Source organism: Canis lupus, chromosome 2 (assembly GCF_048164855.1).
Source record: "Canis lupus baileyi chromosome 2, mCanLup2.hap1, whole genome shotgun sequence".
NCBI classification, from domain to species: domain Eukaryota; kingdom Metazoa; phylum Chordata; class Mammalia; order Carnivora; family Canidae; genus Canis; species Canis lupus.
The window spans coordinates 30,795,080-30,821,308 of record NC_132839.1 but is presented as its reverse complement, the minus strand read 5'-3'; the positions used below and the strand labels follow the sequence as shown (position 1 = coordinate 30,821,308).

General features: G+C 42.8%; 1 protein-coding gene and 1 long non-coding RNA gene across 3 annotated transcripts; one reads left to right on the top strand and one right to left on the bottom strand.

The window, feature by feature from the left end:
• Positions 1–748: 748 nt before the first annotated feature.
• On the top strand, positions 749–13,800 carry CRHBP (corticotropin releasing hormone binding protein). Of its 2 annotated transcripts, XM_072785376.1 has the most exons (8): positions 749–883; positions 2,077–2,465; positions 2,790–2,883; positions 3,223–3,380; positions 4,764–4,974; positions 6,680–6,828; positions 9,808–9,925; positions 13,043–13,800. In XM_072785376.1, the coding sequence occupies exons 2-8, from the start codon at positions 2,385–2,387 to the stop codon at positions 13,198–13,200; spliced, it is 969 nt and encodes a 322-aa protein (XP_072641477.1). In that variant the 5' UTR covers positions 749–883; positions 2,077–2,384; the 3' UTR covers positions 13,201–13,800. The 2 variants fall into 2 exon arrangements, with proteins under 2 accessions (XP_072641477.1, XP_072641471.1); XM_072785370.1 differs by lacking the exon at positions 749–883 and having other exon boundaries at positions 1,950–2,465.
• Positions 10,658–25,484, bottom strand: LOC140614926 (uncharacterized). The gene is made up of 3 exons (XR_012015637.1): positions 25,347–25,484; positions 22,956–23,023; positions 10,658–10,977 (listed from the first exon to the last, which is right to left on the bottom strand). It is a non-coding gene; the product is annotated as an uncharacterized lncRNA (long non-coding RNA).
• Positions 25,485–26,229: the final 745 nt, after the last annotated feature.

Here is a 26,229-nt window from a genome sequence, read left to right as displayed (position 1 = left end):
AGGCAGAGGGAGAAGCAGGCTCCTTGCAATGAGCCCAATGTGGGACCTGATCTCGGATCCTGGATCCCAGGATCACACCCTGAGCTGAAGGCAGACACAACCGCTGAACCACTCAGGCGTCCTGGTTAGGTTTTTTTTTTTAATGTTACCTTATACGAGTTCTTTATGTATTTTGGATATTAACCCTTTGTCAGATACATCATTTGCAAGTATCTTCTGTTGTTATTCTTAATTAAAACAAACAAACCATCAAAAACCCTAAGAAACCATTTCTACTGGATTAGTAGATATTTGCCAAGCTGGTGAATATAACATATTTGGTAGAAATAAAGTCCCTCCATATATGATAGTTTGTGGGTTGTTATATAAAATAGAATATTATCTGTCTGTGGCTATGTTTGGCCTCATTTATCCCAGCTCTTCCTGTGTGCACTTCCTGAGGAGGAAACGTCATGAGTCCATGTTAGGAACATCACTGTTGTGTATGTGTGGACATGTGTGTGAAGGGCAGGTTGGAGAAGCCTGTCTCCATGGTGATGCTACCAAAGCCAACCCCCGCAAGTGGGATAAACAGGAGTCTCCAAGCCAAGTGCTGGGCTCAATTCTAGGAGCAGGCGAAGGCTATAGCTGGGTTGACAGAAAAGGAAAATGGGCCATAGCACGTGGAATGAGTGTGCCTGAACTTCCTCAGGCCCAAATAGGGAGGGAGAGAGGCCTGAAGATGGTCTGGCAGGTTTGAGACCAAGCAAGCTTGTGTTAAACCATTTATTTTTCTCCTGTCTTATTCCTCTCAGGTTTCTTCAGAACCCTCTCTGAAATTCAGACCTCGGAACAGTCCCAGGATGGAGAGAAGAACATGGCGGCCGGGTTCACGAAGCTCCAGGTAGTATCATGTTTTCTATCAGGCAGAGAGAGGAAAAACAACATGATGTTTGTAGAATTTGTAGTGGCCTTGCTAGGCACATAAATCGGAAGGCCAAAAGTTTAGAGCCCCACAATTTCCCACAAATTTTGACGTAAAGGGGCAACAACTGTCTTCTATCTAATCAGCAAAGATACTTATTTCTGGATTTCTAAGTCATTTATTTAGCCGTGTATATTTGCTGATAATACTGGGAAGTTCTTTTCTTTTTTTTCTGTTCTTCTTTCTTTCTTTTTAAGATTTTATTTATTTATTTATTTATTTATTTATTTATTTATTTAAGAAAGAGAGAAAGAATGTAAGCAGGGCAAGTGGCAAAGGAAGAGGGAAAAGCAGGCTCCCACTGAGTAAGGTGCCAGATGTGGAGCTCAATCCCAGCACCCTGGGATCGGGACCTGAGCAGAAGGCAGATGCTTTAAACGAGCCACCTGGGTGCCCCTGGGCAGTTCTTTCTACCAGAGTCTTAAAATAATCTAGGTATTTGAAGGTGTGAAATAGAATGACTGCATCTCTCACTGGTTCGGATGGACGCCAAGGTCATGGCGGCAGTTAGCTGGCCCAAGAGTGTGTCCTACCATGTATACATTTGGGCTAAATGGCAGAGCTCAGCTAAAATCCAGAAGTTCATAGATACCAGAGTTAGAATTCCATTGGGGAAATGCTTACAAAAAACTGGACCAAAAAAAAAAAAAAAAAACTGGACCAGGATAAAGCGAAGACTAAGGGACAGAAAGGAAGCTTGAGGTGTATTATTATTGCCATATTCTGCAAAATCAGACTTCAGCTTCTGTTCAGCCTCTGTTTGGAACTAAAAACACTCAAGAAAAATAAAAATAAAAATGAAAACACCTCAAGTTTCTTCCTGAGAGGCGTGGGCAATTGTGTGACAGCTATATTCTCTGATAGTTTCCAGCTATCAGAGAATATAGCTGGATTCTCTGATCATGATTCCATCCAAGGTTCTGTGACAAGCCAGCATGATAAGGTTATGTGTGTCTGGGTATTTTATGGTTGTGTGTGACTTTGTCACTTGGCTTTGCAACACGGAGAATTCCTTCCCTAAGTACCCACAGGAGAAGATAAACCAGCGCCTGGCAGCTCAGGCGAAGTGCCCTCCTTTATTCTTTAGCCTTACCTCCATCTTTCCCCCACAGTTTAGTTCAATAAGTTTTAAGTGCCTGAAATCATTCTTGGTGAATGAATAACGCTGGACCACTCTGAAGATATGCGGCTGAGAGGGGGACCCTCGTCATCAGCGCGCACTCGTCACCGAGACAGGGTAACCCATGGTTACTGAGCCCAGATCAGTGAAGGGCAGAGAGCCCCCCCCCGCCTCACTGCTCTTTAAAAGAGGCCCAGCCAAGGGACCCTACCAGCTCCGAGCTCCCAGCCTGGGCGAAGGTGCGGGAAGCAAAGCCTGAGACCTTCAGCCGAGCGAACCAGCTGCGGAAGCGAGGCCAGCATGTCTCCGTCTTTCAAACTTAAGTGTCACCTCGTTCTGATCTTCCTGATGGCTCTACGAGGGGAGACCCGGTACCTGCAGGTGAGCCACCTTCGCGCCGACCCGCTACATCCTCTGCGTGCGGGGCCGGCCCTGGGGGGGCCGCTCAGCCTCCGCTGGGGTCCGCTCCCCGCTCCCCCCCCCCGCCCCCGTCCTTTCCCCCTTCTTTCTCCGGCTTTCCCCTAGGCTGGGCTTCCTCCCCGCCTCTGCGTCCCTGTCCCGGCCCCTGCGGGTGCCCTGGTCCGATGGAAGGGGTCGGGAGCTGTGGTGCGCTCCTTTATTCCCTTCGCTGCGGGGCAGGGAGAGCGCCCGGCCCCCGCCCCTTCCCACCCTGAACTTTCCCGACTCCTTGCTGTTCCCCGGCAGCTGCGGGAAGCGGCGGACCGCGACCCCCTCCTGCTCTGGGGCGCCCGCCTGAAGCGGGACCTGGCCGGGGAGCCCGAGTACCGCCGCGCGCTGCGTGAGTCGGGGCTGCGGGCGCCTCCTCGGCGGGCGGGGGGGGAGCGAGGCGGCGGGGGGCGGGGGGCGCTGGGGGCCGGGGGGTGTCCTGGACCGCGGGGCGGCGGGGGCGACTCCCATGGGGGACCGTGGGGGTCGGGGCCGCGCCGGGGGGGGCCGGGGGGGGCGGGGGGCTGTCCTGGACTGCGGAGGGGGTGCAGGGGGGCCTACTCCCATCGGGGGCCGCGCAGGGCTGGGGGCTGCCCTGGAGCGCGGGGTGCAGGGCGGCGACTCCCACCGGGGGCCGCGGAGCCGGGCCGGCCGACGCCCTGTGGCCGCAGCCCCCCGCCGCCCCCCGCAGGGTGCCTGGACATGCTGAGCCTCCCGGGTCAGTTCACCTTCACCGCCGACCGGCCGCGGCTGCACTGCGCCGCCTTCCTCATCGCCGAGCCGGAGGAGCTCATCACCGTCCACTACGACCTGGTCTCCATCGACTGTCGGGGCGGCGACTTCCTGAAGGTGAGCCCCGGGCCAGCCCCGGAGGCCGCGGTCCCGACCCCCTCCCGCGCTCCCGGCCGGCGCCCCAGGATGAGAAACCCACCGCGCGCCCCCCGGGGCTCAGGGCTCAGCTGCGGGGCGCCCCCCTGCCGCCCAGGGCGTGACCCCGGGGCTCGGGCTCGGTCCCGCGGGGGGGTCCCGCGGGGGGTCCCGCGGGGGCCGCGTCTCCCTCCGCCTGTGGCTCTGCCTCTCTCTCTGTGTTAAGTAAAATCTTTGCCAAAAGGAATAAGACAAACCGACGGGCACCGCTGCTGGGGACCCCCAAGAGGGCTGGCCCTGCGTGGAGGCCGGCGGGTCTCTGGGGGCTGCCCCAGGCCCCGGAGCCGGGGGAGTCAGGTCCCAGGGGTCAGGTCCCAGGAGTCAGGTCCCAGGGGTCAGGTCCCAGGAGTCAGGTCCCAGGAGTCAGGTCTCTGGGGGCAGCCCCCAGGCCCCAGGCCCCAGGCCCCAACCTCCCCACGCGCCCACCCCTCGGGGTTCCCGTGAGGCACCCGCACCCACACAGGCCCCCTGAAGTGATCCTGATTAGGATCCCAAGTGGAATTATTTTGGAACCTGTCAAACTCCTTAGAAGAGGACCAGTCCGCGAAGTAATAGGTAGCTAGCTGGTAATTTTGGTGACGGGAGCTAGGTTGGACCCTTAAATTGGAGACCTGGGGTGATTTTAAGAGGCCTGTCAATACAAGTCAACAGTGACCTTTTTGTCCAACCACAAACTTTAACAAGTGAAGGAAAGAAGTCCTAAGTGGCCTAACAGCCATCGCTGTTTGAGCATTGAAGGTAGTTCTTGATATTTTCATATGAAATAAGAGTTACAAAATGAGGAAAGTGGGTGCAGCTAGCCTTTGGCAAGTAGGTAAAGTTGCTGCTCCAGTTTTTTTTTTTTTCTTTTGCTAGTTTTGAGATATTTTGTTAGTATGTCAATGAGAAGAAGGGAGAGACAGGCTGAAACCCAAATCATGCTTGTGTGGAGTTCTTCTGAAGATGGGATGTGTGCAAAACCTGACCAAGAAAAAAAAAACAAAAAACAAAAAACCTGACCAAGATAAGAACGTAAATTGTCTATAGTTTCATTTACCAAGAAATTATCAAATAGAGTATAATAAAGTTTACTTACTTTGGATACTTTAAAGCTTATGAAGAAAAAAATCATTAATAATAACAGGTGCAAACAACCTTCAAGGCCAAAATATAGAGAGATGGAAGTCAAGTAGGCAGGGGAGAGCAGGTTGTCAGTTCACTTAAGGCTGCAGGCTCATTGCTAGATAACTTGCTCCCTTTGCGATATACCTGTGACTTCTGGAGTTGATGGGAATAATCATCTATGTCTGTGTTTTCTGTTGGAAGGTGTTTGATGGTTGGATTCTCAAGGGGGAGAAATTCCCCAGTTCCCAGGATCATCCTCTCCCCACCACTGAGCGGTACATAGATTTCTGTGACAGTGGGCTTAGCCGAAGGAGCATCAGATCTTCCCAGAACGTGGCCATGATCTTCTTCCGGGTCCATGAACCAGGAAACGGATTCACATTCACCATAAAGACAGATCCCAACCTCTTTCGTAAGTGGGCTCCCTCTCTTCTCAGTGGGAAGGCAGGACATGGAGGGCAGGTCAGATCTGCTTTGCAAAGGTAGTGTGATTGCACCAGACTAAAATTGGAAGGGAAGAATGATTTGAATGGAAATTCTTTTGTCATTAGAAATGACCTAAAGGATATTTCCTATTCATTACTCTGAAAATAAATTCACAGTTCTTAATTTATTTCCCAGGCTAGGTAGGATATTAATTTTTGGTGGGTAGAATTTTGTTTTGTTTTTTTCTTTAGTCTTTTTCTAATCTTTTGAGGCACTACAATGGATTCAGTAGCAAACTTTAATCCCTCTGAGTCATTCCATTGATCTGGGGTTAGCTTGAAGAATCAGATCTGAAGTTGCTTTCTTAGAGATATTTAGGCAAAGTTCTATCTGGGATTGGTAGACGGATTTCATGTCCTAAGCAGAGGGTTGGACTGAAGGACCTCAGCATTGCTTCCTAAGTCTGAGCCCACCACTCTAATATATTTCATTTCTAATGGGTACACACACAGATGCTGCAAAGGTGAACAGCCCAGGCCTGAAACATGTTACTCTAATCAAAATGAGTTCATTCATTTGCTTACTATTTTTCTCACTAAAAGTGTTTTTGTTTTTTTTTTTTTTAATGAGGAAAAGAAAAAAAAGTCACTCATTTTTGGCTGCATACAGTGGTATTAATATTAACACTTCAAATGGTGGAAGAATGGGGCCTAATCTGCCACAGAATAATTTATTGACTTACCCTGCAATTTTTATTTTTTAAAAAAGAAGCCCCCCAAAAGTCTATTTTTGAGGACCGGAATAGAATAATCCTACAAAGCAACATGAAATGTTTCTCCTATATTTCATGTGGTTAGAGATCAAAAATTTTCTAGAATCACCAAGGGATTTCAGTTCTTTTTGAAATTAAGTGTAATGTAAACAGACAAAGGAGGAAGAGTTCTGACCTATTCTGACCAATCAGAAATCTTTGGCCCATGAGCAACAAAACTCTGATACTTCTAGTCTCATAGTTAGGAGAATAAATTTATTATAAGTCTAGATTTGAGATACAAAACAAATCAGAAAGTCTTATGATAAAGTTAAGTATTAATATTTTCTTTTTAAAATATTTTAACTTTTAGTCAATTTACTACTTAACACCCAGCATATATTTATTCAGACATAAGTCTGCTTTCTTTTTTTCTCAGCCTGTTTTGTAACTGTTTTTTAATTTATTAACTTCATTATTTTAAAAATATCATTATAGTTCCAAGTTCAGTGAAGGAAGGTTTAGAGCAGGCAGGGTTTGAGTTCTGGCCTCACCTTTGAGCTTTTATTCTTTTAGATATGCAGCTCAAACTTGGACCCCAGTTAATGAAGTGTTTCTAGAACTTCTTCTACTTGCTAATGTTGTTTGATTATTAATTTATGTCTTATATTTGTTGTAAACAAGGTAACTCCTTGAGATTGAGATTAGAAGCCCCTTACTCCCCAGGAACTTCTACAATGACCATACATCACTGGTGATTTTTATGCTCACCCCCCCAACCCCACTCCTTCCCAATTCCAAATTGCCCTTGTGGTACATATTCTCGGACAGGCTACAAGGCCCTAGACCATAAACAGGAGCCTCGAATAAGGATAAGATCAAGTTCTATAAAAACCCAGCATACCAAATAGTGAAAATGTGATTTTATATTTCCACAAAGCCTGCAATGTGATTTCCCAGACCCCAAATGGAAGGTTTACCCTGGTAGTCCCGCATCTGCATCGAAACTGCAGCTTCTCCATAATTTATCCTGCGGTGATCAAAATATCTGATCTCACCCTGGGCCACCTAAGTGGTCTGCAGTTAAAGGTAAGTTGCTTTCTTAATTTCCAATCACTTACTAAGACCATGGCTTCATCAGAGAAGGAGGAATCGTACGGGGCAAACATGGCCATTAGCAAATTGCGGGAGCATGTGTTTCCATCAACTGTTGGTCGCAGGTGTGCTTGCCCTCGCTGCTTTGATGAAAGCCCCTTCTATTTCCCTTATGCTGCACGTTGCCTACTCAGGTGCCCTTTCTGATTACTTGACTCCTTCTCTTGTGATGTAAGAAATGTTTTCAGTTGATAAAGTTGTGGCATATAATTACAATTGAACTCTCTTGTACTTGCCTCTTTGACAAAAATTCTCTCCTCGCAGAACCTAGTGTGAGTCATCTACACAGCTGTTTTTTGATTATTGGAATGTTTTATGACATGAAGGAAGTATCTCAGTGACAGAACTGTGTGATGAAGGAATGCTAAGTGTAGCATAAAATATAAAATTGGATTTTTATATCACAAAATACAGTAAAATCTTGAAGTTCTTTTTACTTTATATTTAATTCAATACATTTTGCATGAAAATATTACTTGAGGATCTCCGTCAATCTGTATTTCTGTGAACTTCTGTATGGACTTTACAATTAATGCTGAGCTTGACCACATTTTTTTTTTTAACACTGCCAGTTTCCTTCCTCTGAGTCACTCTCATTTCCTTTCACTTTCTCATCTTCCCAGGTTAAGATAGCTCATGTATTTGCTGACATCAAAGACAGTTATTGCTCCTAATCAGACAGATTTCAGTGAAAACCAAATAAATAGGACCAGCACTGAAAAAAGGTGTATATCTAATTTCCTTTAAGCATAAAGCATAAAGCTTTCATAAATTTCATTATGCTTTCATAAAGCATAAATTCATAGGCCAGTGCAATGGGCTTGCTGGGTTCCAGAAATAAAAAGAAAGTTAGAGCAGGGGTGATGCTGGACAGCATCAGGAAGATGGGCAGAGCTAGGGCATGGAGAGCCCAGCAGGGCATATGAAGGAGTTTGAGTTTATAAGTGCAGTGGGAAACCACTGAAGGGGTGCAGGCAGGAAAGTGACACAACCCATTTGATTATGTTCAGGTCCGGTGAGAGTGGCTGGAAATTACTGACCTCATGACCAAATTAATTAACAAGGTCCAAAGGGGGAGGGAGAGGATTACTTAAAGGCCATGCTCGCTTTGTGTGGTGTATGGGCCATGGGGTCCAGAGCAGTACGGCAAGGGCCATTGTCACAATCTAGGCAAGAGATGATAGTGGCTTAGTCCAGGGAGCCAGACCCTCAATGGAAGAATCCAGGGGATTACTTCTGAGGAGCTGTACACAATAAGGTTGTGAAGTACTTCTCATTCCTGAGAATACCTGAGAGGTTGGGAAGAGGAGAAAAAAGTCATCGAGTGTCAAGGAACAGGTGTGTCCAACTTGTTTGTTTCTGTTTGGCTCCCCCTTATTTTAGCTCCTAGTTCTTCCCAATTTCCTTCCCATTTCTCTCTCTGGGGCCCGCCTTTTCCCCTTCACCACCTCCTACTGAAATTTAGACCCTGAAGAACCAAGTGGAAAGTCTAGTCTTAAGAGATGTTCCCCCCGGACATCCTCTACTGAAGGGAAAGACAATTAAGGTTTTTTCCCTTCACCTCTTATGCGACTCTTCATACAAGAACATGAGCCTGTACAGAGGGAGACTAATGAAGCCTCTCTTTCATTATCGGATGAAATGATGTATAGAGCATCTAAGCAGAGGACCCAGCAGATAGTGGACACTTAAAAAATGTATGTCCCCACCTGCTTCCTTGTATTAACCAAACACTTGGTGTTATTTTCTAATTTGTTGTTTAGTTCTAGTTGCATTTCAGTGCCTTCTAGATGTTTGAATGTGTGTGTGTTTATGTATGTGTGTGTTTAACATTGTCTATTTTAGGTGTTGTTCTCTATGTGGCAGGGTCTACCCGGTTCACTTCTGAGCACTTTGGCACTCTGGGCTAGATCTCTCCAGAGTATGCCTCAGTGAGGATGACTGGCAAAGCTGGCTGTGTGATCATGGGGGACAGTGCAAGATGAAAATGTGTGGGTCCTTATTTTAGAGTTAATAAAAATTGCAAGATGGTGACAGCAGAGCCTTAAACCAAGCACAAGGCCCTCCTAAGTGTGGGTCCTATGGGCAAAGGTGGCATGCTGACGAGGCTAGCAGTGCAGATCACAGGAGATAGGTGGCCCAAAGTGCAATATTTGGAACGGAGAGTGGCTGGTTTACTTCTGTGGGAAAGTAAAGTGCAGGAATTGCTGTGGACAAGGCAGCGTGGGAAAGATGAAGGGCAGTGGAAAATAGTTATAGTGGATTACTTCTGCATTACATTCTGGCTTCAAGCAGCTTGAAATAAATTAGTTTTAGTTGAGAGAAGAAAGACAATGGTAACTTTACCTACCTTGAGTCCCAAAGGAGGGTTCTCTTCTTTCTTTAACATTCTTAGAACTAATCTAAATGCCTATTAGTAGAAATGATAAGTATTGCCCCAATAGCAGGAAACGTGCTTTATAAAGAAGAAGAGGTGAGTTGAAGGACAAACTGATATAAAAGCCCTATTTATAAAAACTGGCTGCATGCATTAAGAAATTCGAATAATTCAGTACATATGTCCAGATGATTTAAAAAGCAAAGCATTTTTAGATTCAATTTTCATTCATTTTATGTGGAATTCACAGATTCCCATTTCATCATTCCAGTTCTTGAGATTATAAATTTTTTTTAATGCACATTTAAAGAAAATGATTACTCAACTGATTTAGAAGAGCAGTTCTTAGGATCTTTTTTTTTTTTTTTTCTCTTTCTTTTAACTGTCTCTTAATTTCCGGAGTCTTGGTTGTTAAATTAAATGGCACTGCCAGGATGTCTAGGGCTCATTGAGTGAATTCACCAACTTGAGATTGGTCAAATGGTTTGACTTCTGTAATTGGTTGAAAGCTATCTTTCTCTGCTTTATTCTCTTAGAACCCCTCAGCAGGTTGTGGGGGAATAGGAGACTTTGTAGAGCTGCTGGGAGGAACTGGACTGGACCCTTCCAAGATGATGCCTTTGGCTGACCTCTGCTATTCATTTCATGGCCCTGGTGAGATGTTTCTTTGATAATTATTTATGAGTCTATCAAGATTCCTTAAATAAAACTTGATACTTCCTTAAATGAAACACCTTAGATTTTTTTCTTATACATGGGCAGGCAAGTTCAACCCAAAAAACTTCCATTTTGCACATTGAGCCAATGTAAGGATTCTTACACTTGAGCAAATGTATAATATCGAGAATTCATTACGAAAATATCTGACACTGGGAGAGAAGCCTCTGAAGAAAGAGGGTATATGTTTAAGGTTAGCCCTAATAAAACCATGAGCATGATAGAGCTTTTTTGTTCTTCGCTCTTTCCACCTTCTTGAAGGTCCCTGCTTTCATCCTTTAGAGACTAAGAAGTTTACTCACTGAAAATAGATGGATCAAATAGATGTATCATCAACCACTAATAGTATAATAATGAAGTAATATCTTTTTTAAAAAATGGAGTAATATGTAAATACCTTTTCCATATATATACATATGTATGTATTATTCATAATACGTAAATTAGAAAGTGATATGCTTTATCAGAAATTCTCAGAAGTGCCGAATATCCCCAACTTCTAGGGGCAAAACAAGCCTCTGAAAGAGTAGTGCAAAACCAGAAATACATTCTGAAATCTGAAAGTGGTCACTGGTAATGAAAGACCAGTTTAGTGTACAGCATGCCAAACAGAACCAAATATTCTTTTTTTTTTTTTTTAAGATTTTATTTATTTATTTGAGACAGAGAGAGCACAAGGGGGCTGTGACAGAGGAAGAGGGAAAAGCAGGCTCCCCGCTGAGCAGGGAGCCTGATGTGGGACTCCCTCTCAGGACCCCAGGGTCATGACCAGAACTGAAGGCAGATGCTGCTGCTTAAGCGACTGAACCACCAAAGCGCCCCAGAACCAGAAGTTCTTTGTTAGGGATCAGTGAAGATTTTCCATTGGTTGATGCTTAGGTGGGGTGAGGGTGGCTGGGAATTGCTGGTTTAAGCTGTCAGTACATGTGGCTTTTCTCACCTCTTGCTGTGTCCTCTGAGGCACTGGATCCTTCCATGCAGGAGGGCACCTGCGAGGAGATGCATTTGCTCCGGATAAGAAGAGTAGATTAAGGTCTAAAGAACACTCGCGCCTTAAAATGTAGGTAATTGAAGCCAGAGTGATTTTGGTGCGGTTAAGTCAAATAATAAGTAAGTAAGGTACCATTAACAAAGGAAAGGGAGCATGTTATATATATCAAAGTGTAGAGTAAGATCATGAAAAGAATAAGCTTTCAAATCATTTAAAGAAAATTAAATTTGGACCTCCTCATAGAAGCTTAACCTAGACTCCCAGGTGCTTATATAAAAATAATTAAAGGGTTTATATTTATTACGTCTCTAAATTGGCTTTTACCTCAATAACTACCTGGCTGTTTTACTTCATTTGAACCCAGGCACAGGTTGTGAAGTACCTGTTATGCAGTGATAATGCTAGAGTGTGTCAGGATGTGGGCCTTACCGAGACAAGGTAGTGGTGCTGATGGGGGAGATAGACAAAATTAAACAGCAGTAAAAATTATTGTATAGAAGATAAGTCTTGCATCAGCAGCCAGCTCAACACTGGAAAAATAAAAGAAATTTTTGATAAAAGTGCTATGAGTTTCAATGTATAGGTGTTCAGTCACATCTGTACTTGAAGATATATATAAACATTGCCAGATGCTCACACAAATAATTGATAAGATTGAAAAGAAACAATGAATAAGATTGGACTTAGGAGAAATCAGGATATCAAAAGCCATTCCATATAAGAAGCCCAGAAAAAAACGAGAGTGAAAAGGTACAGGTGGACAATACAACAAAGCAAGTATATTCATGTATCTAAACTATGCAAATGATTTCTTGCTTATATATAAACAGTTACTATCTAGGCTTGGAAAATAAGAAACAGGTGATGATTTTTTTTTTAGTCGACATAAAATCCAGCAGTCTACTCCATCCTCCAGCCCTGTCCACTAAACACCCTCTGGGTCCTTAGTAGGACAACCAAAAACTGCCCCTGCCCCTCGGAACCTGCCCCTAGAGGGTGGTGCCGCCCCTGCTGAGAACATGGAGCAAGCGCAGAGCACAGGGTAGAGCTTTGGCCTCCACTGCCTTGGCCATGAAAGCCTTGCAGGGAGAACATGAAAAGTGCAGAGACATCTTACTGCCTCTGTTAAATAACAAAAATCCAACTGAATAGATTTGTAAAATCTCATTGGTTTTATTAAAAAATTCATGAATCGGGCAGCCTTCCATCTAGCAAGTAGAGGAGTCTCCAAGGCCTTGTACAAAATGGAAGTTTTTTTTTTTTTTTTTATAGAAGGAGGGTGGGACAAGAAATTTGTCCAAAGAAAAAGATTGTTTCTTGGGCCACCTGGGTGGCTCAGTCAGTTAAGCACCTGCTTCCGGCTCAGGTCATGATCTAAGGTCCTAGAATACAGCCCTGCATCTGGCTCCCTGCAGACCAGGAAGCCTGCTTCTCCCCCTGGCCCTTCCCCTGCTCATGCTTGTGCTCTCTCTCCCTCTGAAATAAATAAATACAATTTTAAAAAAATCTAAAAAAAGGGAAAGATTGTTCCAGACAAGGCCACATTCCCTTAGGTGGAAAAGCAAGGTGTCTTGTCATCCAGATTGCATCATCTTCCTTTTGAGGGATGGAGAGGGCCCCTGTAGCTGACTCACAGACACTGATAGAAAATTCCTGACTGGTTAAGGCCACCTTTTAGAGGAGGTTGAAATTACAATTAGATTAGATATTAGCCCTAGTTTTGTACCTTGGTCTGAAGAACACCATGTTGGGCCTGTGATTTTCTTTCTTTTTTTTCCCTCTGTGATTTGCTTTTTAACTCCACTTTCCAGCCATTTTTATTTGGCTAACAGTGTTTTTGGTCATGAAGAAAACTGAATTCAATTTCAGCTTTCTACAATTAATTATATATTATAATAAAAATGAAAACAGAACATTTCACCTGATGGCAGATGCATGGGTTGAGTATGTGAGAGGAAGATACATCCCCTTGATTTCTTTATGTTTAAATGGTCTTATCAATGGAAATGGTTTGTGTGGTTTCCAACCTGCAGTGAAACTTTTACTTTTTCCATGAATTATAGCCCAAATGAAAATTGGCTGTGACAACACAGTGGTGCGCCTGGTCTCCAGCGGAAAGCACATAAACCGTGTGACTTTTGAGTACCGCCAGCTGGAACCATATGAACTGGAAAACCCAAGTGGAAATAGTATCCAAGAACTCTGTTTGTCTGGTCTTTGAGTAACCAATCCCAGTGATGTACATGCTGCTAGCTAAGTAAGTTTTTAATGGCTATTATATATGATTTTGATGACCAGCTAGTTAAAAGCCTTTCATACCAGTCAGTATTCCCAGGCGTGAGCACACATTCAACACACCCAAGCAGACACACCGTGTGCACAAGCATGCGTTATTTTTTGTACCTTATTTCTTTTTCATTTGTAATATATGAAAGACCACATGGCAGACAATAGCCCCCTTTGGTAGAAAAACAGTTTTCTTTTGTTCTTTGGTATGCTACAAACCTGAAATGGTAAGGCAAGGGCACAGCAATGGGCAATGAGAAATTGTATCTCAAAAAAAAAATGTATCTAAAGGGAAAATACCATAAAGAAATTAAAATGGTGGTGTTCATATCAGTCCTAGAGCAGAAAACAATTCAATGGCTGTGTATGTGTATACCAAAGTAGTTGCATCTGTTTGTTATTCTATTTGTAATAGGTAACAAATTATAGCTACTATTTATTGATTTGTAACATCTTGTTTCTAACAAAACTTTGTAGCATGGAAAAAAGTTTCCATCCACAAGTACAAACGTGAATAAATGTATCAGAATGCTGACACCTTGACATTTTGCTTTGTTTTCCTGAGTAGACCCCTCCCTTATTACCATTAGAAAATAATGTTCTCTCATGTGATGCAGAACCAAGTGCTGAGTTAAGTCATTTCAGAGTTTTTACAGCTAGTAGAACTCTGGGCCACTGGAGTAGAATTATTTAGAGCAAGAGGCAGGATTACACTATTTGCACAAACAACACAAATGGTCCTGATGGGGAAGCAGGATGCAGAAATCCTTTTTCCACCATCCCCCAAGAAAACTGAGAGTACATGTTTTTGTCCCAATGGGGAGGACTTCTCAACAAGGACCTGACAGCTCTCATAGACATTTGCAGAAATAGGAGGACTTCTTTGGTGCTGAGGGTCATTTACTGTTGAGTAAGGCTTGTTCACCTTTGGCTGGAGACCAAGCACTTGGTCTATACTAGACACGTGGGGGCCAAAAATGAGGTCCTGAGCCAGAAAGGACATACCCCTAAATGAACACTTTTCAACTGATGGGTAGAAGCTGCAAACTATACCACAGTTAATGGCCTGATTGTGATTCCTGAAACATAATTAATACAAAGGTCATTTTATAATGAAATGTACTGGAATCCCATACACCGGGCTTGTTAACAAAATTTGAAAACCAGGCAGGGGATCCCTGGGTGGCGCAGCGGTTTGGCGCCTGCCTTTGGCCCAGGGCGCGATCCTGGAGACCCGGGATCGAATCCCACATCGGGCTCCCGGTGCATGGAGCCTGCTTCTCCCTCTGCCTATGTCTCTGCCTCTCTCTCTCTCTCTCTCTGTGACTATCATAAATAAATAAAAATTGAAAAAAAAAAAAAAAAAAAGAAAACCAGGCAGAAAGAAAACTACTGATCGAGGATGTAAAAATACCCAGGATTTAACACAAATTTTGGCTCAATATTTTGGAATGAGTGAATTAATGCCTGAAAGGATGAATGAGTGGATGGATGAATAAATGGTAGGATAAAAGCTGGGATGAATGAATAAATGCCTGAATGGATAGAATTCCTAGTTACCTATAGAAGACACTGGCTATCTCATTTCATAGAAAATAATATTCTGTGAAGTTGAACCCTTTTCTTTTTCACAGTCCTTTTGCAATCTAAGAATGAATGCATTCGCATCACTGTCAGCAGTCTCTGGCTTGTGCTCCCTGTATGCTGATTACAGAAAAATGATCTGAGGGAAGGAGGGGAGTCTTTGTTGTTTTAGGTTTTTATTTATTTATTCACGAGACACACAGAGGCAGAGACACAGGCAGAGGGAGAAGCAGGCTCCCTGCAGGGAGCCTGACGTGGGACTTGATCCCAGGACCCTGGGATCACAACCTGAGCCAAAGGCAGACGTTCAATCCCTGAGCCACCCAGGTACCCCAAGCAGGGGAGTCTTTTACCATGGGACTTAAGACAACCTGCTTTTATTCCTAAGGGACATTATGCAAGCTACTCAACCTCACTGCACTAAAATGGGTGGGACCGCGGCCCTTCTAACACTGGCGGTATGCAGGCATTCATCTGTGGCATGTTTTACTTCAAAGCTTATTAGTGTGCCATAGCACATGTTCTTTAAGAGGACAGACACTCCAGTGAGCTGTCCAAGATATTTTTTGGATATCCATGTCTTAGTCCTTTTTTTTTTTTTTTTAAGATTTTATTTATTTGAGAGAGAGAGAGAGAGCACAAGCATGTGCCCACACATGAGTGATGGGGGGCAAAGAGAGAAGCAGGCTCCCCGCTGAGTAGGGAGTCCAATAGGGGGCTTTTTCCCAGGCCCCTGGGATCAGGACCTGAGCTGAAAGGAGGGGTTTAACCAACCGAGCCACGCAGGTGCCCCCATGTCTTAGCTTTCATTCCAAAGGATGGAGCATTTTTCTGGAAACAAAATGGTGGATGAGATCTCTGAGGAGAGTGACATGGTATGTCCCCACTGGCACCTTCACTAACTGAGTAAAATGTTATCTGAAATTCTTGCCAAATTTGACTTTCTAAGAGAAGCAGTATGCATAGTGGTTGAGGCCATTGACTCTGGAGCCAGACCTCGGCTACTTACTTGAACAAGTTACATAGGAGACTCGCTGCTCATTTTTTTTCATCTGTCAAACTGGAGTAATAAAGGTAAATCTTTTAAATAAACATTTTTCTCAAGATTCAGCGGTTAAGGGATGCCTTGGTGGCTCAGTGGTTGGGTGTCTGCCTTTGATTCAGGGCATGACCCTGGGGTCTGGGATTGAGTCCTGCAGGGAGCCTGCTTCTCCCTCTGCCTGTGTCTCTGCCTCTCTCTCTGTGTCTCTCATGAAGAAATAAATAAAATCTTTTTAAAAAAGGGTTAAGTGGTTAAGTATATATTAAAGCCCAAAAATTATGTCTTGTACATGTCAGTTGTTACTATTATTTATTACTTATAAGCAAATATAGGCCATCCCATACTCTTAGTGAGGCATTTGCTCTGTTTTCTGAAGCGTTTGACTCATTGTCCTTTTTCATCCCGGGACATTTGTGAAGAAGCTGGGGTTAGACTGGGAAGTGGAGTATAAGGTCATGGGTAACATTTAAGGGTAGATGATGTCAGGCCTGGACAGGTTCCCATGGGCCTCTCCTTATAGTTGGCCCCTATTTGTAGGCTCTGCACATCCATAGGACCTTTCCTGACCTTGGACAGGAAGAACCTGGGTAGCTCTTATCCAACATTCTGGTCATGAGGGAGTCACCCCATAAATAATCTATGCTGACTCTTTACCTCTGTGCACAGCCCTCATCTCCACGATGTAACCTTCTGGCTCTTGGTTACCTCACTCTGGGTCAAGAAGCCTGACTGTACCTTAGCTTCCACTCCTAGCCTCGGTCTTCCTGAATACTAAATAGGTGATTTGTGCTCTGCTGCTAATCACTGAATCCCCCAATTCCTCCTGCCTCCATGCCTGACATTCTGAGCATTTTTGCTCCTAAATCTTATGCCACTCGCCTATCCTATCCTCTGGGCACTTTTCTACCTCCTGCTTCTACTTCCTACTGTTGGTGGAGAATGTTGGTCTGCCTATGACAATGGACTTTCTCCCAGTCTCTGAGGCAGCATGTTTTCTTGACCTCCAACCTCTTCCTGGTACTGTTGCTTCACTTAAAAGGATAGGGCAGAAGTATTATGTGTTCAACAAAAGTCATTTCTTCTACCCTCTAAATAGACAGCTAGACTACAATTTCCAGCCTCCCTTACAGTCAGGTTTGGTCATATGACTGAATTTTGCCTTAAAGAGTGTGGGTAGAATGATGTCCTATCCTCATGTGATCCTCCATGCCCTCTGTCTCTCCTCTCTTACCTACTGGCAAGATATCAAGGTTTTTTTGTATTTTTTTTTTAGAGATTATATTTATTTATTTATGAGAGACACACAGAGGAGAGAGAGAGGCAGAGACACAGGCAGAGGGAGAAGCAGCCTCCATACAGAGAGCCTGATGCAGGACTCGATCCTGGGGCCCCAGGATCATGCCCTGGGCTGAAGGCGGCAGTGCTAAACCACTGAGCCACCCAGAGATACCCTATTTCACTTAAAATATATATATATATATTTTATTGAAATTCGATTTGCCAACATATAGTATAACACCCAGTGCTCATCCCGTCCAGTGCCCCCCTCAGTGCCCGTCACCCAGTCACCCCAGATATCAAGGGTTTAACAAAGGAATCCAAGACCATACAAGAAGATGGAGCCATGGGATCCAGATCCTGGGTCACTGAATGACCACATGGAAGGCTGCCTATTGACCAGAAATTGGACTTTGTATAAATGAGAAGTGAATTTTTATTATATTAAGTTACTGAGATGATGATGGTGGTGGTGGTAGTGGTGGTGAGTGTTACCATAGTTCATACAAGGAGCTTGCCTCATTCCAATTCTCAGTTATTCTCTTATTTTCCTGTCAGGTTTTGTGGCAACTATCCAGACAGGCCTGACCTCATTGTCTTCCAGAGAAAGATACCTCAAATACACGTCTTTGATCTCCCAAACACCAAGGTGTAACGGAACTCATTGTATCCGACCTTTCCATATACCTTAAAGAATCCATATACACTGATTCTTAGACTAGACTCCTTTGAAAATTTGATGGAAACTATAGATCATTTCCCAGGGGGAAAAAATGCCCAATATATATAAGAACACCCCCAAGTTTCTGAAAGCTTATAAGACCCTGAAGCCCATCCAAGGTTTTGGGATGAGAATCCCTGCTTCAAGAGTAAATAATGGGGATCCCTGGGTGGCGCAGCGGTTTGGCGCCTGCCTTTGGCCCAGGGCGCGACCCTGGAGACCCGGGATCGAATCCCACATCGGGCTCCTGGTGCATGGAGCCTGCTTCTCCCTCTGCCTGTGTCTCTGCCTCTCTTTCTCTCTGTGTGACTATCATAAATAAATAAAAATTTTAAAAAAAAGAGTAAATAATGGATAAAAGTAATTTAATAGTAATTTTTTTATGAAAGTGATTTTTAAACCAGTCTTCTCAATCTGGGCTGCTCTCTTATCAGTATTAGTTAGACACATTCCTTGGTTAATTCAACTGCAAAATAAGTCCATCATAGCAACTTAATGTTTCTGCTTTTGTATTTAATTAATTTTGCCTTTTACCCCTACTTTTCCTGGCCTGTTAGGTAGTTTTTCCTAAGGGAGGAAATACATTTGACACAGGACAAATTTTTGTGACAGACTCTTTCAGATTCTTCTTTCTCAACTTCAGATTTTTTTTTTTCTTGCTATCTTAATAGGTAGGCAACATTGCCAGAGTTTGCCTGGAAAGTAGAATCTTTGTGAAAGAAAAATAAAGATCTGATGGACAAGATTTATTGGTAGGCAGTTTGTGTGCTTAACAACACCTGATAGAGAATTGTGGCTAGGAGCTCCCATTATAGGGTAATCATACGAAATTATATCTGAATACACATTTATCTGTTCAGTGTAGTATTTCAGAAGAGAAATTATTTGTATGTTCAATAAACAGATGGAATGGCTTCAATTCTAATGGGTCATTTGTAATGATTGCCACGCACTTATCTCTTTGCATTTAAATGTGTTAAGACAAACTATGCAACGAGAGAAGCAGAGAGGCAAAAGAGAAAATCCAAGTAAGAGAAAGGAGGCTTGATTTGAGGGTTTGAAAACATAATGAAAATCAAGGTCTCCAAATTGGACTCTTGGCTTTGCTCTTGGTAGCAAGTGTATTCAATCCCTCTGTAGCTGAAAAATTGAAAATGAGAAGTGTTTAGTGCTTTTTATTTTTATTTATTTTGTGTGTGTGTGTGTGTGTGTGTGTGTGTGTTTAGTGCTTTAAGGGGAAGTCTTAATGCCAATGCTAGGACATACAGCTGGAGGGGCTAGAGAGAACTGCCATCTTTGTGACGAGATCGGTTATGAGATACAGGAGTTTAAGATGTACTCCTCTCTGCTGACTTCCCTCTCCAGGTTTGTAAACTGTAAGAGAATGTGTCCTATGTCATAAATGACTCTGATGTAATCAAGCTGACCAAAGCGCAAGCCCATATGATGGCAATCTATGTATGGTTGGAGGGACAGCAGAAGCCCTACTTGACTGAGAATATGACCAAATTTTGCACCCTTAAAATTCTTTACCTTTTGTTCTTTAGGATGTTTTTTGTTGGTTGGTTTGCTTATTTATGGTTTTTTAAAATTTTTTAAAAAAAATTTTTCACTTGTTTGTTTTTTTAGAGAGGTAGAGTACAGGAGAGCCAAGGGGCAGGGAGGGAGAGAATCTTAAGCAGGTTCCTTGCTCAGTGGAGATGTAGGGCTCAAACTCACAACTCTGAGATCATGACCTGAGCCAAAATCAAGAGTCAATCACTTAACTGACTGAGACACCAGGCACCCCTAGGATGTATTTTAATTAAACAAGTAATTTGGGGCACCTGGGTGGCTCAGTGATTGAGTGTTTGCCTTTGGCTCCTGATCCTGGGAGTCCAGGGATGGAGTCCCACATCGGGCTCCCTGCGGGCAGCCTGCTTCTCCCTCTGCCTATGTCTCTGCCTCTTTCTCTGGGTCTCTCATGAATAAATAAGTAAAATCTTTTTAAAAAAAATTAAGCAAGTAAAAAAAAATTAAGCAAGTAATTCATAAGTTCTTTATCGCTTTAAAAGATTCAAACCATGTAGAGGTGGTTAATGAAATAACTTAGAAATCAGTAATTAATTTACCATATAAGGTATCACTAAGCATTATAATGTGACAGACAATTGGCAGGTAAGTTTTGGAGGAGAAATGTGGTATGTGGTGCATGGAATTAAGAGTGTGAGATACTAAGGAGACAGATTCACATGAATGCCCCATTAAGGCTCTTGGGGAACCCAGAAAGGACCTGATGAAACCACAAGCTGACTGAGAGTCCTTAGGGGAAAGCCAAAGAAAGCTTACTATGGAATTGGGGGTATTGCCAAAGACAAATTTAGTATACTTCCTTGGTTTTGCTGAGGACCAGCTTGGAGTGCAATCTTGCCTATGTAGAATGGATGGACCGAAGATGCAGCTTTATTTTATTTTATTTTATTTTATTTTATTTTATTTTATTTTATTTTATTTTATTTTATTTTATTTTAAGATTTTATTTATTTATTCATGACAGACACACAGAGAGAGAGGCAGAGACACAAGCAGAGGGAGAAGTAGGCTCCATGCAGGGAGACCGACGTGGGACTCGATCCCGGGTCTCCAGGATCACACCCTGGGCTGAAGGCGACGCTAAACGGCTGAGCCACTAGGGTTGCCCCAAGATGCAGCTTTAGAAACAAGATCTAGTCCTATGAGAGTAGGCATCGTAATGGAGGGTGGGTAGGTGGGGAGACAGCCAGACTTCAGAACCAGACATGAGGCTGAGTTCTAATTCAACCACTAATCACTCATGTGCCCTTGAGCAAGTCATTTTACCTCACATGTAAAGTATAAACAAGAGTAAACGGAGTACCTACCTCTTCAATTAGATAGGTTCTGTGTCAAGTACCTTTCTGGTCACATGGAAGATGTTATGAATATGTCTTTCTTAGAAAGGTTGTTTATCAGTCAAGACGTTGGTTATAAAGTTTCATCTTTTTTTAAGATTTTTATTTATTTATTAGAGACAGAGAGAAGCATGAGCAGGGGATGCAGCAGGCAGAGGGAGAGGGAGAAGCAGGATCCCTGCTGGGCAGGGAGCCCCACGTAGGGCTCAATCCCAGGACCCTGGGATCATGACCTGAGCCAAAGGCAGATGCTCAACCCACTGAGCCACCAGGGCACCCCTAAAATTTCATCTTAGATCCTATAAAGAAGTATGCTATTTAAAGGAAATAAGAGGTGGCTCTTCTATTTTATTTAAAAAAAATTTTTTTTAGGTTTTGTTTAAGTAATCTCTATACCCAACATGGGGCTCTAACTCACAACCTTGAGATCAAGAGTCGCATGCTCTTCTGACTAAGCCAGCCAGGCACCCTAAGAGGTGGCTCTTTTAAGTGATGAGAATTTATTTGGTAAAAGAAATAATTGATTGTTTTTATAACATCAAATTGTTATACTTATTTTTTCTTAGAATGGCCTTCCTGTGAGAGTATTCATCAATTTCTTAAAATGGGGTGGTTGAGGGGTACCTGGCTGACTCAGTTGGAAGAGAATGTGACTCTTGATCTCAGGGTCATGAGTTTGAGCCCCACATTTGGTGTAGTGATTACTTGAATAAACACAACTTTTTTTTTTATTATTATGTTCATTTGCAAGGTTCATAAAGTTGTCATCTGCTCAGTGAAAGCCAACCTTCCACCCATCCTGTCCTTCCTTATAAATGGAAACCTCTCTAATTCTTCCCTCTCCTGGCCTTCCTATTGAAAAACAACTTGCTTACACTGAGTGCCCCTAAGGGTCAACCCCAGGGTAAAGATAGGAAGGGGTGAGGTAGGTATAAATTTCTGTAAGGCCACAGGTTTATAAACAAAACAAAGAAACCAAAAAACCTCTCTAAAATGGACAAGCATTAAGAAAGTGTTTGGCTTTTTATTAACTTAAGGCATAATAAAAACTAATATTATTGAACACTTAATATGTACCTTGCACTGTTCTACAAACTTCCAATGAGTTAGAACATTTAAACCTATCTCCGGGGATCCCTGGGTGGCGCAGCGGTTTGGCGCCTGCCTTTGGCCCAGGGCGCGATCCTGGAGATCCGGGATCGAATCCCACGTCGGGCTCCTGGTGCATGGAGCCTGCCATGTCTCTGCCTCTCTCTCTCTCTCTGTGTGACTATCATAAATAAATAAAAATTAAAAAAAAAAAACCTATCTCCGTTTTACAAATGGAGAAACCGAAGCAGAGAGAAATAAAATTAATTTGCCTCAAATCACACAGAAAGAAGTAGATGCAGATTCCAGTCATCTGACATCAAAGTTTGACCACCATTTTACTGTACCACCCTGCTAGAGACTATTAGAGCAAAATATGAGACACTGCTTTCACGAAGGGTTTCTGCCCACATAGCAGTGACATTGAAAGCTTTTTGGTCCTATTCCTTTATCAAAATACACCATTCAAAATAATTTTAGGGCATTTGTCTGAGGATATTTTAACAAATCAGTCCCCGTTCTGTTTCTCAGAGTGGCCAAATGTGATAGCTAATATTTTGTGTCAACTTGGCTAGGTCATGATACCTTGATATTTGCTCAAATACTTGTTAGGATACAGCTGTGAAAGTATTTGCTATATGAGATGAACATTTAAATCAGTAGACTTTGAGTAAAGCTGTATGGTGCAGTAAAGCACCGTAATGTGGATGGGCCTCATCCAATCAGTTGAAGGTCCTAAGAGAAGAAAGAGAGTTCCCCTGAGGAAGAGGGAGCCTATTGGTTCTTTTTCTCTAGAGAACCCCAACACACTAAATACTACCAACATTTTTTTTTCTCTTAAAGTCTTTCTCTTGTACCCAAGCCACAATGTGCTGGAAGCAAAGCTTTTGCTAAATCACTGTGTACCAACGAATGGTGTGAGGTGATTATGTCTTTTCTTTCTCCATGTAGCCCCGAGTGACTTTCTAGTCACAAACTAGCTTTCATGTACAGGAGCACAACAAGGCAAAGGAGTGGATGTCAACAAATGTTTTAGGAACTTCCCTGCATCACCTCTACCCATTTACCTGAGAGGCAGGTGTTGAAGATGGCAAGGGCCAGAGTAAAGCCCTGTTCTCACTCAAATAAACTGTCTCTGAAAAGAAAGTCCAAAATAAAAGTGGTGTGAGTTGTCATTGTCTCGTTTTTAGGAGGAACTGTAGAAAGAGCAGCCAACAGTTATACAGACACTTAAGATTGTTCCTATGTAAATTCCAGGCAATATTCTAATTATAACCCATGCTAACTGAATATTATCACCTAACATTCACAATTAACAAAAGTTTTCTGGCTGTTGTCAAATCTTAAGTGAAAAGCTAAAAGCTTTCAATGAATAGATTCATTGATAAATCTAATTTGAGAGACTCTTTCAAAGCAATGTCTTTAATTGGAAAGGACTCCCTCATGCATGAGTGAACAATGCGTTTCCCCAGGCCAGTAATGAAATGTGCTCTATCCAGGATTGCAGGAACATCTGGGATGTACATAATAAGACAAGAGGAAAACATTATGGGGGGAAAATCACTCAAGATTCATTAAAAAAAATTTTTTTTAAGAGAGAAAAAGATCATAGGGAGGAAGGGGCAGAAGGAGAGAGAGAGAGAGAGAATCTTAAACAGCCTCCCCCCTGGGCCGACATAGGGCTCAATGTCACAACCCTGAGATCATGACCTGAGCTGAAATCAAGAGTTAGATGCTTAACCGACTGAGCCACCCAGGTGCCCCTGAAGATTCATTTTTTTAAAATGTGATAAATTTAAGAAATGAAGACAAGACAGTAAAATATAAGGGTCAGTGGATGGGTTTGATAGTAGCTCGGACAAGCTGAGAAAATCAGTTCAGAAAGAAGTTAGAAGGTATGGCGGGTAGAAGGAGATGCCCTGGTGTACATCTGAAAGGGCCACTGTGTTATTAGGCATCTTGTTTCTCCTTGTTACAAAAGGTTAATATTCTCAAATACTTTGTAGATTTTTAAAAATACTTCTCTTGAAAATTCTATCTCAAAAAGTGATGTCTGTAAAGATGCTGTGAGGAACTGATTATTTCCATTAGTTAAATGAATGTAGATGAACAGAACTAGGAATTCAGGGTAACTCCTCTGCTATGGAGGGGTTTGTGGCCCCGCCAAATTCATATGTGGAATCCTCATCCCCAGTGTAATGCTACTTTGGTGAATCCTTTGAGAAGTGATTGGGATTAGTGCCCTTATGCTCAAGAAACCTTGCCTGTCCCTCTTGCCACATGAGGTTACAGTGAGAAGCTGGCATACTGGATCTGCTGGTACCATGATCTTGGGGTTCCCTGCCTCCAGCACTGTGAGATACGTTTATTGCTTATAAGCCACCCAGTTTGTAGTATTTTTGTTGTAGCAGCCCTAACAGACTAACTCTCCCAAGCCTGATCCATTGGCAAATTCCCCATGTAGTCATTTTCTTTTCTTTTTTTTTTTTTTAATTTTTTTTTTTAATTTTTATTTATTTATGATAGTCACAGAGAGAGAGAGAGAGAGGCAGAGACACAGGCAGAGGGAGAAGCAGGCTCCATGCACCGGGAGCCTGATGTGGGATTCGATCCTGGGTCTCCAGGATCGCGCCCTGGGCCAAAGGCAGGCGCCAAACCGCTGCGCCACCCAGGGATCCCCCCATGTAGTCATTTTCTAAAGTACCTCAATTCTTCATTTCATTTCTTTATGAATGTAGATTTTAATTTAAATGATACCCCAATTTTTGGTCTAGCACATTCTTTTAGTCTCAAAATTTACTTTTTCTCTATATAATCATAAACCTAACATTTATTCAGTGTTTATTACATACTCGCCATTGTAAAAGGGTTTATAGTCACATATTAGCTCATCTAATCTTACAACAATCCACAGAGAAGGTAGTGTTATTATCCACATTTTGCCAATTAAGAAACTGAGGAAGATGGGATCCCTGGGTGGCGCAGGGGTTTAGCGCCTGCCTTTGGCCCAGGGTGTGATCCTGGAGACCCGGGATCGAATCCCACGTCGGGCTCCCGGTGCATGGAGCCTGCTTCTCCCTCTGCCTGTGTCTCTGCCTCTCTCTCTCTCTCTCTCTCTCTCTCTCTGTGACTATCATAAATAAATAAAAATTTTAAAAAAAGAAACTGAAGAAGAAAGAGGTTTAGAAATTTACCCAAGGTTATCCAGCTACTCATTCATAATGGAAAACAATTGATATTTCCTTTGTCAGGTTAATTCACGGCAACAATGACTCCTTTTGTTCCTAATTATCAATTATCAACCATTCTCCTACATGACCTTATTTACAGCTCCAGCTCTCCTCTTCCATTACAATCCATCCTGTTCCATCCTCCCTTCCCCCAAATTAAAAAAGCACAAAGTCTGGTAAAAAAAGAAATTGTCTAGATAGTTGAATGGGTTTGATTTTATTACTTACTTTTTAATGGGAAGATCTGGATCATTTCCCTCATTTTTCATTTCACTTTAAGACCTGGTTTGTGGTATTTCATATGTCTGCTAGGAATAAAGGAAATTCCTTCAAACTGGGTGTTTTGACTATCAAAACATTTTCATAATGATCCTTAGGTTAAGGTTTAGACCAGAAATCATCGCTGTAATGAATAAGAAGCAACAGCATGACCTTCTGTCCTGGTTAAAAGATACAAAACTTGCTTTTGAGCTTTTCTTTGGCAAAGTTTCCAGGCAGTATTTCTAGAACAAAAAAAGCCTCCTCCATTTGGTGCTGCAGGAATACGGTGCCTGATTCACTGATGGGAGTCTCTGAGCGGACCAGATGAGCCCAGAGTCAAGGAACATATCCCCTAAAACTAGACAGGGCACCAGAAAAGCTGGGGACCAAATACCCAGCACTGCTTAGGAACCTACTTTTATGATAAACTTAGCCCAAATTGCCAAGAATTCCTCATATTGCAGAAAACAGTGACTATCCTCTATTGAAAAAAAATCTTATCAGGCCACCAAGGCTAGTGATAAGAAGAGGTGCCTCAGAAGAGACACCCTCTGTAGGCAGCTGCAGGTGGTGTTATTATCGAAAGGAAAATCTACCTTTGGCGGTGCTTCTTAAACTTTAATGTGAATGTGAATCTCCTTGGATCTTATCAAAGATCAGATTCTGATTCAGGGGTGGGTCATAGATTTTGCATCCCTAACAGCTTCCAGGTGAGGCTGATGCTACTGGTCCGTGGACCTGTAAGGAGATATGTGTGGAGAAAGATGACTTTTCTTGATTTTATTTTTCTTGTTTTTTTTTTTTTTTTTTTTTTTCGGGTTCTTGTTTGTTTTTAAGAGGCAGCAAGAAA